The 9,957-nt window shown below is 33.1% G+C and overlaps 2 protein-coding genes across 2 annotated transcripts; one reads left to right on the top strand and one right to left on the bottom strand.

The window, feature by feature from the left end:
- The first annotated feature begins 296 nt into the window (after positions 1-296).
- Hakai (E3 ubiquitin-protein ligase Hakai) lies at positions 297-4,082 on the top strand. The gene is made up of 8 exons (XM_013322586.1): positions 297-739; positions 985-1,172; positions 1,449-1,523; positions 1,809-1,910; positions 2,043-2,153; positions 2,457-2,636; positions 3,041-3,179; positions 3,395-4,082. The coding sequence occupies exons 1-8, from the start codon at positions 529-531 to the stop codon at positions 3,568-3,570; spliced, it is 1,182 nt and encodes a 393-aa protein (XP_013178040.1). The 5' UTR covers positions 297-528; the 3' UTR covers positions 3,571-4,082.
- A 449-nt stretch (positions 4,083-4,531) lies between these two features.
- LOC106125398 (rhomboid-like protein 19) lies at positions 4,532-8,666 on the bottom strand. The gene is made up of 4 exons (XM_013322585.1): positions 8,134-8,666; positions 6,778-6,973; positions 6,326-6,502; positions 4,532-6,235 (listed from the first exon to the last, which is right to left on the bottom strand). Exons 1-4 carry the CDS (start codon positions 8,642-8,644, stop codon positions 6,004-6,006), a joined length of 1,116 nt encoding a protein of 371 aa, XP_013178039.1. The 5' UTR covers positions 8,645-8,666; the 3' UTR covers positions 4,532-6,003.
- Between the last annotated feature and the right edge of the window lie 1,291 nt (positions 8,667-9,957).

Below are 9,957 nucleotides of genomic sequence, written 5' to 3'. Positions count from 1 at the left end.
TTCCGAAGTACGGTATAACTATAAATTTTGTTTTATGCCATAGTTTCTAGTGTTAACTGTTAATATTATATCATAACAATAACATAGTATATTTTATATTCGTTTTGTTTTAAAATAAACTCTTTTAAAACTATAAACTACGCCATCTATTGTTGTATGTCACGGACTAGGTAACCAAACATAATGTCATAGGCGTGAACACAGATTAATAATACAGACAGCTATTTTAAAGATTCTCTGCTCTTTGACATTTATATTTATTATCTTTGTTCTTTATTAATCTGTTTCATCCTTTCTTGATAATTTTGATGAAATATGGAATAATTAGAATAGAATTAGAATTGTAATTCCAATTTCCAATGAATTATTGAATTCCATCTTAAACTAGCTAATTTATATTTAAAACAATCCCTTGTTTAATAAGACTAATATTACAGATTTCTAATTACATACATAAACCATAAGGCTAAAGCCGTTAACAGCCAACAGTGACAACTAATAACATTATAGTAAATTAAAAACTTATAAATGAATAATGAAAAGAGAAATGCTCGGGGAAGAGGACGTGGCCGTGGCCGAGGTAGAGGCCGCGGCAGGGGCCGTGGTCGAGGCAAAAAAGTAGCTAAAGTTATGTCTTCCGATGAAGAAGAATGCTCTGTAGAAGAAACCATTCAAGATCCTGAAGAAATTACACCAGAGGAGTCAAAAGATGAGACTGAACCGGCTGAACCTCCAAAGTGTAAGTGATAATAAATATGAAAAATATAATCTATCATACATATTACACCATTTATGTTTTACTTAAAGAGTTCTTTTAACAAATGTAATAAGCCTCATATTTTTACTGTAACAACTTGGCATTGTAAAAATTTACTATGAAAATACAGTACAATTTATTATTAACTGTATCCCAAATTTTATACATAAGACTTATTTAATTAAGTGTTCATGTATTTTGTATTTATGAGTTAACTTAAATTGCAGTAGAAGTGCCCTCGGACATTTCTCAGCTGGAGACTCCTGTATTCACAACAATACAGCGCGGGCCCCCAGAGCCCATGCTGCGCTTGGACTGGAGCCATAGAGCTACACTAATCGGAGAGAAAGTTCTAAACCCCATGATTTACTGCTGTGATACTTGCTCAAAACCAATTCTTATCTACGGCAGAATGGTAAGTTGATAATCATAAAAGATGAAGGTCATCTTGAATCTATCCCCAACTTATTATATATTTTTTTTCTCTTTATTTAACTTATTATATTTGAAATAGTCTTATTCCAATGACCTATACCTTCCAAGCTGAAGAAATAAGCAAATAGCGTGCAATAGCATAGGAAAGCATGATAAAATTAGATTATTTGGAAAAAGTTTGGTGAAATATGAAAAGCTATGTCCAACCATTATTTCGTTCCTATTATTATAAATTCGTAATTTACTTTATTTTCAGATTCCCTGCAAGCATGTATTTTGTTTATCTTGTGCCAGATCAGATCACACACATTGCCCTCGCTGTAGAGAGAAGGTAAACAATTTTACATGTTATATTTAGTATTACTTTTATTTGTACAGTCAGCTGCATAACAGCTGAACCAACATAAGCAAGAAACCTCTGTAAAAGAGAGTTATTGCCAAATCCCAATTGGCAATGTCCTAAAAAGAGAAACTTGGGTTAGTGAGAGCCATCTACAAGCAAGACAAATATTGCAGCTCCTTGGACTTGCTTATTCAGAATTTGGAAACCAAAAATTTCTGTGCAGTGTTTTTTAAATATGTTTTTTGTAATTTTCTATAATTTATTTGGTTGTAGGTGCTGCGTGTGGAACAGACTGGTTTGGGGACAGTGTTCATGTGCACACATTCCGGAACAAGATATGGGAATACAGGTTGCAGGAGGACATACTTATCACAGGTTATTAAAAAATCTAAGTTTTTTGACTAGAAAATTTAATCAATTGATATTTTAATTTATGATTTACGCACTATATCAAAATATTTGATTGTTTTGTTTTTACCTTGTTCACTGATGATAAATTGTTTTCAGAGAGATCTGCAAGCTCACATAAATCATCGGCATGTATCTTCGGGCGCGGGGGAGAACAAATCAGAGCCTGAGCCGACCACACCCTCTGTGCCCATCATCAAACCTATGACTGTAAGGATATTCATGTATATTTGTAAGCCTTAGTTTAAAATAAACATTGTAAGAATTGTGTTATTACTAGCTATCGCCCGCGATTCTGTCTGCGCGAATTTTATTAGTGGCCTATGTGTTCTTCTAGACTATATTCTATGGCTATGCGAAATTCCAGCGAAATCCATACAGCAGTTCTGGAGATACTTTCAAACAAACATCTATCCATTCAAACTTTCGCATTTATAATATTAGTAACATAAAATGTTAAGATTTTGAATAAATTGTCCGGACAGTGTAGGGTACTTTATATATATGTTGCAGTTGCCGCCATCAGCGGGTGATCCTCGTTCACACACACTGGCGCACGGTGCGCACGCGCCGCACGCCGCCCACCCCGCACACGCACCGCACGCGCCCGGCGAGCGCCGCCCCGCCAGGACCAACCTCATCACCGTGCCCATACAGGACCAGGGCGAGCACAACTACTACAACTACTATCAGGTTAATACCACTGTTATAATCACTCAACGCACTGATATACAGCGGCGGGCTTACACTTAAGTGCGCACTTAACAAAAATGTGCAATTAATTCTATTTATAATAATTTATTTTAATTTCTTTGAAATATTTGAATAATAAGTAACAACATAATTTAAACTTTAACACAAATAAGTCTTTTTAAACTGTAATTAAAACGGGAGCGCGCGATCGGGACTACGCACGACGTCTCTGTGCCGCTTATCGTGAGAAATGAGACGACACGAGTTACGCGTGAAACAAAACATGTCAAGTACAAAATGTATGGAAAAAAATCATGACACACGAATCTCACCTAACGGTTTCCTTGAATATATCATCCCATGGTCATTCAATGTGAAGTTGTTATTTGTGTTTTTGTACGCAGCCGCCGCAGCCGGTGGGTGGAGCGCTGCCGTCGGCGACCGTCACCTCAGTGCAAGTGCTGCCGCACAACATGAGCGTGCCCCCGCCCTACTACGTGCCCAACTACTCCGCGCCACCCGCACCCTACGTGCCCCCACCTGGTATGTCAATATTTATTTATACTATTCTACTAAACCTTAGTTACTAGTAATTTTAAACCTTTGTACACTAATTACCTTTTATCAAGTTACTGAATTTAAATCTAAATGGCAAAAAATGTTGGTTTGATTTCATTAACGTGAATGTAGTAATAATTTTAAAATTAAAAAACTTCTAATTAATTAAGATTCTCAATAAAACATATTACTGCTAACAGGTGGTAGCCTCAATCCAAACGTAGCGGGTGTATCCCCCCTACCTCCCAGCGTGGGCATCGGTAACGTGGGCAACGTGGGCGCGGTGTCGGGTGAGGCGCGCTGGCCGGACGGCTACCAGCCGCCCACGGTGTCCGTGCAGCCGTGGCCCCAACCCCAACACCACTACTACCGGTAGCATGACTACTACTGGGCTAACCAGTAGTAGACAACACAGCTCTCAGATACGTCATCAGCCCAACTCTGGGCTAAACAGGACTAGGAGAACTCTGGACTGGTTACCGGTTGCCCAACTTTGAGTTAACCTCTAGCCCAGTTGTGGGCTGAGATTGCTGAGATGTTTTATCACTCAGATTAGTGAGAAGGACACATCCTGAGTGATCTTTGTGAATAAGGTCTTATATATTTCATGATAACGAATATGTGTAACAAACTTATGTTTCTAGTAAAAAAATATTATCTATAATTAGATTAAAAAGAAGCGCATTGTTATATTGAATATTGTTTAAATTTATTACTGTACTAATGAAATAATGTATATCTATGTAACTCAAATTGAAATGTACTAGGTTTAAGGAGTTTATAAGCAGGGGCTCGAGAGTCTTTTAGACAGCAACACTAGCCTTATTGTCAACGTTTATGTCCTCATTAATCAATCTGACACTTGACTTTGTAACGAAAGCGCGCCATTCGCGCCAAAGCATAATAATGATGTCTAAAAATATATACATATTTTATAATATTTTTGCAACTTCATCATTAATATGTAAATTTTAACTTACTTAACTTCCTATATAAACTTCCAGTTCTTATATAATGATATACACAGATTATAAAATTCTATTTTATTTAAAATGCAGAACATAGATATTAAATTAGTAGTAGTAATAATCTTTATATTTTGTCAACTATATTAGAAAAATACAAATATGCAGGTTTAATTTATAAATGTCGTCTCTGGCTGGTTTTATGCTCGTACGATTAACAATTATCTTAGTGTTTTCAAGGAAAATGTAACAGGTCATATAATTTGTCTATCACTTCGGTTGTCTTATAAAAAAAAATATTTATTTTTTGGCATTGAACCTTCATGGTAACAATATCTAATTTTTAATTCCCTAAGAAATAAAAGTCATAAGTAAATATTTGGGAATTATTTATTTTAACACTAAACAATATTTATTTATATTTACAACATCACAAATCCATTCACACGCCGCCACAATTTGGCTGAACATTTAACAAAATGCATACAATTAATTCAAACCATGTAAATAATCTAAAGGACTTTTATAATAAAAGACAAAACAAATACTATTGTATTAAAATTCACAGCGCCACTGTGGAAACTAAGATAAATTCGTCATAAATGCAAACAGCACAATGCATGCCATACACATTTTCATTATTTAAGCATCATAGACAATAATCAAACCTCTTTAATTTAGTGAAATATAACCAACACACTCTTCAATTTTTTTTAATAAAAACTCCTACAACACAATTCTATGAATACATAAACAATTAAATATTTTACCATAACCATAGTGTCTTAACTATACACTAAACTAAAAAAAAATTGTCAGGAATGAATTAATGATTAAGCTTGACGTTAATTCTAAAGGTAGCTTGTTAAGTAGTTAATTTAAGAATTACTGATATACATATTGTTATTCTGTTAGTTTTTTTTTTCAGAAAACCATGTGTTTTAACACACATTTCAGCAGTTCACAGTAAGATATGATAATTACATAGTTCATCCGACTCGAAGGACCATCTAATATATAGAATCAATATCAAATGTGTACAACGATTAAAGATGCTTAAATCATGAAAATGTATCAACCTCTAACATTTTTGATAAATACTTATAAATTTCTTTGAAAAAAAAATTCTTGTGATGCTCATGGTTAACATATTTACAATTTTAATCTATCAGTCCCATCCAGAACATTGAATTATGTTTATAATAACTGATTAAAAAAAACATTCTTTCGCTTGGCTCTGAACATAGAAACATGACAATATTTTTATGGTATCCTTCATATTAACGAAATAAAGCGTGGCGTGAAGAAATAATTAAAAATTACGGATTTGTTAAGTGAATTCTATCTAAAAGATAATTGCTACTTATAAACATTAGTAAATAAATGCTTTATTACATTATGCATAAAATAACATTGCATATTTTTTATTAAGAAAATCCATTAATCCACCACTTTTTTTAACATGTTTAATTATGTACCCTTCACAGTCACCGAAAATAACCACTATTCAATTAAATTTTTTTAATCAACAATAATCTGTCATTAATACTCTGATAACATTTAAAGCCCATGAATACTAAGGTCATTAAAATGTGATCTGTCTATCCCCTACATAAGATTTTAAATAACATCAATAAAATTATAATATTATGTTTTTGTCAACTGACTGAAATAAATATTTTCATATAACAAAACACATCAATTAGGTATTGCCAGATTACAGCAGTAAATTCTACTAATAATTTATTAATACACATTTACAATAAATAATTTTATTGACTTACATTTTTGTTGATTTCCACATTGGTACTGTGAATAACTTAATATAGGAAATGTCACGTAGATCATGAGGTCTTTGTCGTGGGTGTCGATGGTTCTGCGCTGATGTCGACCAGTGTTGTCTCTGGCACGGAGGGTGGCTTCTGCTCTGTTGTCTCCGTTGGAAACTGGGGTATCACATGTGACGCTTGCATCTTCCTTACTGCATCCATGTTCACTTTGGTAGATAAGTTCTTTTGGCGCGTTTGTTCTGACGTCTTTGATAATCTCTCACTCAATGCTTTCAGCGCGATTTGTCTATTACAGAAAAATTTAAGCTTCATTTTATAGAATTAACTTGATAAATTACACAGAAGCTTCTGGTAAAGTATTACTCATTGTGCTTACCTTCGTCTCTCCATATCATGTGGTTCAACGCCTGGCATGGAGATGGTGACACCTCGAGGGCTGAGCGCCAGTGTGACGCGCCGCGGCGGCGATGGACACAAGCCTAGCCGTGCTAGGCAACGCGCTGGCGGACCCAACACAGCTCGCACCACAGGCTGCACCACAGTCGGGAAGAAACTACAAAGAATACAGTTATTATTTAGACATTACATTAATCATGGTTATGCTACTACCTCTTAAACATACAAATCTAACATCTTAATGTAACATTTCTGTGTGATAGATCAATAAGTGGGGCATGAACTTGTATGAACCTCATAAGAGTACTTTTATGAAAGAGATGTAAAATACATACACAATGCGATACACTTTCACTCTAACAAACTTACGCACTAGTTTCAAAATTAAAAGTGCACAATTTGTGTAATAAATATAGACCAAATTATGCTTACTTATCAAAGCTGAAGTTATCAGCCATATCCCCTCTAGTGCCACTGCTGTGTCGCTGCCAGAACCTGAGGTAGACCCAGGAGAGGATGGTGCCACTGCCCCACATGCAAGGGTAGGTACCTTCCAGTGCTCCCACCGCCCACAGTATTATTGCAGCAATCAATATCAGTAGTGGCAAAGAGCGATTTGTCAATTTTCCTACAAAATTAATTATAATTACATTTAAAAGAAGGTATGTCACTATTTAATCATTTCAATGAATAATAAGAAATAATACATTTAAACTATGACTACAACAAAAGTGTGTTTATGTAAGGGAATTATATTTCACATGGACATGTTATTTTACTATGTAAATATTATGTTTTACCTAGTCACTGTGTACATATTCTAAGATATAAGTAGTAACAAAAGTGTATAAACCTGTTGACATTGAAGTAAAGAACTAAAATAAACACCTACAGCCTAACAACAAAAACTAGGACAGTGTTTTTATTCCATTTTACTTCTTTTATTGCAAGTTGATATTAGACATTGCCAGAAATATAATTATGCTTCTGAAATGCTCTTTCACTCTCTTCTTGATGAATTAATAACATACATACATATTTAAAGTTAAAACATATTTTATAACCATATTAACATCCTTAAAATTAGCCTCCGGCTGTCAATAGCTGTCACCAGAACAATGTCTGATTTTATTTTTTGAGAGAATTTTAGTTAATGTTTATTCATATTTTATACTCATTGTATTATAATTATTATGGCCGCTACATCCACCACATTGTCAGTATATCTATTCTGTGATTTCAATATTATGGATCTTCTACTCAACCAGATCTGGCAAATACACAGTTCATCTAATCTAATCTTCTATGTCAAATATGGAATTATTTATGCCAAATTGATATAACACAATAATTGGTAAAAAAAAAATGTTCTATAGAAAACTTTATTCATAATTTTATCTTAATTGTTAAAGTAAAAAAAGATGTTAAAATTTATGTCTAGCATTTAATTTTACATGGGTGATCAGGTTATTTAAATGTTGTTATCTCTACAATAAAAATTACTTTTATTGACATGAAAAAGCAATTTATTCTTATCTGCATGTAGATATAGATTATACAAGATTATTATTATTAAATAATCACTGTTAATATTAAAAAATATATATTTCATCAAAAAAAGGTTTATTATCGTGGCATAAATTCACATTCATTTAATTAAACTTGTAACATTGAAATTTATTTTAATTTCTTATTAATTGAATTTCGAAATTTCTACTCTGAAATATGAATAATTGGAAATATGTAAACTAGTGTTCTTAAATAATTTGTACAATATATGCAACATACCTAAAGGTGTTTTTATCAACAAGTGATCAGGCATAATTTGCTTCACAGCCACACTAACGGCCGCGAGGTATCCTGCGAGTCCGTGTACATGGATTTCGAACAACAAGGATGTATCTTGAGTCCATGCATATATCACCAAGTAATAAAATGTTGTTAGAAATGCAACACCAATGTTTGTAAGGAAAAAGAATTTCATCATTTCCATTTGCCCCCATAATGGTTCGATTAGTTTTCCGCACAATCCGACCGTCACGATATCGATTATCACTTCCCACAAATGTATCTCCAGAAACCAGAACGTGAAAGTAGACCACAATTGAAAAGAAGGTGGCAACAAAAACCCTGGTGTAACACTAAGAACATTAACAACAGACTCTGAATACGATAACACATATCCTATAATAACAACAATACAAATAAATTTAACTGACGGCGATGTGTTCCCCAATAATGCTGAAAATTGTTGTCGTAAATACGGTATATTACGGCTAAACACCCTGAGCGCAGCCATTTTTGTGACGGATAAGCAATATTGTCAAGTGTCACTGTCAATGTTAATCAAAATATAACGTTCCGAATTATAAGCCTCATTTCCAAAAGTCTAAATAAAATTCTTTGAAGTGTTTTTTCAATTAATAAAATATCTACGGTAGGTATCGAAACATGCAACAAACACTGTAAATGTCGGTTGCTTAAAATAATAAAATAAGTTAAACTTTATTAGCACTGCAAGGAGAAACTGGATTTTTGATGTTACAGCCTTTGCGTTTCGTTTTTAGATTAAACAAAAAATATATAAAATAAGAGACGGGACTCTTGACTAATTAGATACACAAACGGAGAATAAAAATTGTCATTTTCAATGCTAGCAATATTATGAACAAGTCTACGTTGCTACCAACCTAAAAAAATCAATCTGTCTGTTTCCTTTTTGACGTTTGAAAGTATATCGAGGGAAAACAATTTAGGAAAAATAAAACCATTTCGTTAATTGTCATATATATTACTAAAAATTGTCATATTATTAACATCAAACTAATATAAAACACTAAATCTATAGGTTACACAACTATATATCAATATTGACATTAATATAATTACTAGCATTTCCTGCAACATGGTGACTCTTTTTTAGATTTGCGGTTAAACTACTCCATATAAAAAGTTATTTTTCAAAATTTAGTTTAGAATTACAATATTTCAAACAATCAAACTTTGTAGCACAGATGTTGCAGCGACATGCAGTCAGTAATTTTGAAGCAGATTCCTTCATTTAATATTTTGTAGACCTTGAAGAGGTGCATTTATTCATCTGCAACAGAATGAAATTGTAATTAATTGATTCAAGTGTACAACATAATCAATTTAATTATTGCTTTTCACCTAATTACATACCTTATTAAAAAAACTGGTTTTCTTTGATTATACGGATCTCTCCCCATTTACTTACAAAACTTCTTTGCAATTCTCTACAATGATGAACTGAAACTCACAAACCATGTAAAAAATTTATTATTAGTTTTTAAAGGTACAGATAGGAACTTTTATTGCCTGCCATTTTTGTGAAATGTTTATGATAGAATCATAAATCAAATTAGTTTGAAAAACTTGTCATGGCATGACCAATTTACAGGTTGATCTACAATATTTGAAACAATAATAAAGAGATATTCTACACACAACCTAAATAATGTAACGAGCTTCTTCTTCTTCTTCTTCTTCTTCTTCTTCTTCTTCTTCTTCTTCTTCTTCTTCTTCTTCTTCTTCTTCTTCTTCTTCTTCTTCTTCTTCTTCTTCTTCTTCTTCTTCTTCTTCTTCTTCTTC

Source organism: Papilio xuthus, unplaced genomic scaffold, assembly GCF_000836235.2.
Source record: "Papilio xuthus unplaced genomic scaffold, Pxut_1.1 DF825928.1, whole genome shotgun sequence".
Classification (NCBI taxonomy): Eukaryota; Metazoa; Arthropoda; class Insecta; order Lepidoptera; family Papilionidae; genus Papilio; species Papilio xuthus.
Note: the sequence above shows the minus strand (reverse complement) of the source record. Positions and strands in the feature narration are given on the sequence as shown.

Coding starts and splice junctions, on each gene's coding strand:
- LOC106125398 (XM_013322585.1), bottom strand. CDS start 8,644: ATGGCTGCGCTCAGGGTGTTTAGCCGTAATATACCGTATTTACGACAA. Junction 6,503..6,777: donor GATAACTTCAGCTTTGATAA/GTAAGCATAATT, acceptor TATTCTTTGTAG/TTTCTTCCCGACTGTGGTGC. Junction 6,236..6,325: donor CATGATATGGAGAGACGAAG/GTAAGCACAATG, acceptor TTTCTGTAATAG/ACAAATCGCGCTGAAAGCAT.
- Hakai (XM_013322586.1), top strand. CDS start 529: ATGAATAATGAAAAGAGAAATGCTCGGGGAAGAGGACGTGGCCGTGGC. Junction 1,173..1,448: donor TTCTTATCTACGGCAGAATG/GTAAGTTGATAA, acceptor CTTTATTTTCAG/ATTCCCTGCAAGCATGTATT. Junction 1,524..1,808: donor GCCCTCGCTGTAGAGAGAAG/GTAAACAATTTT, acceptor ATTTGGTTGTAG/GTGCTGCGTGTGGAACAGAC.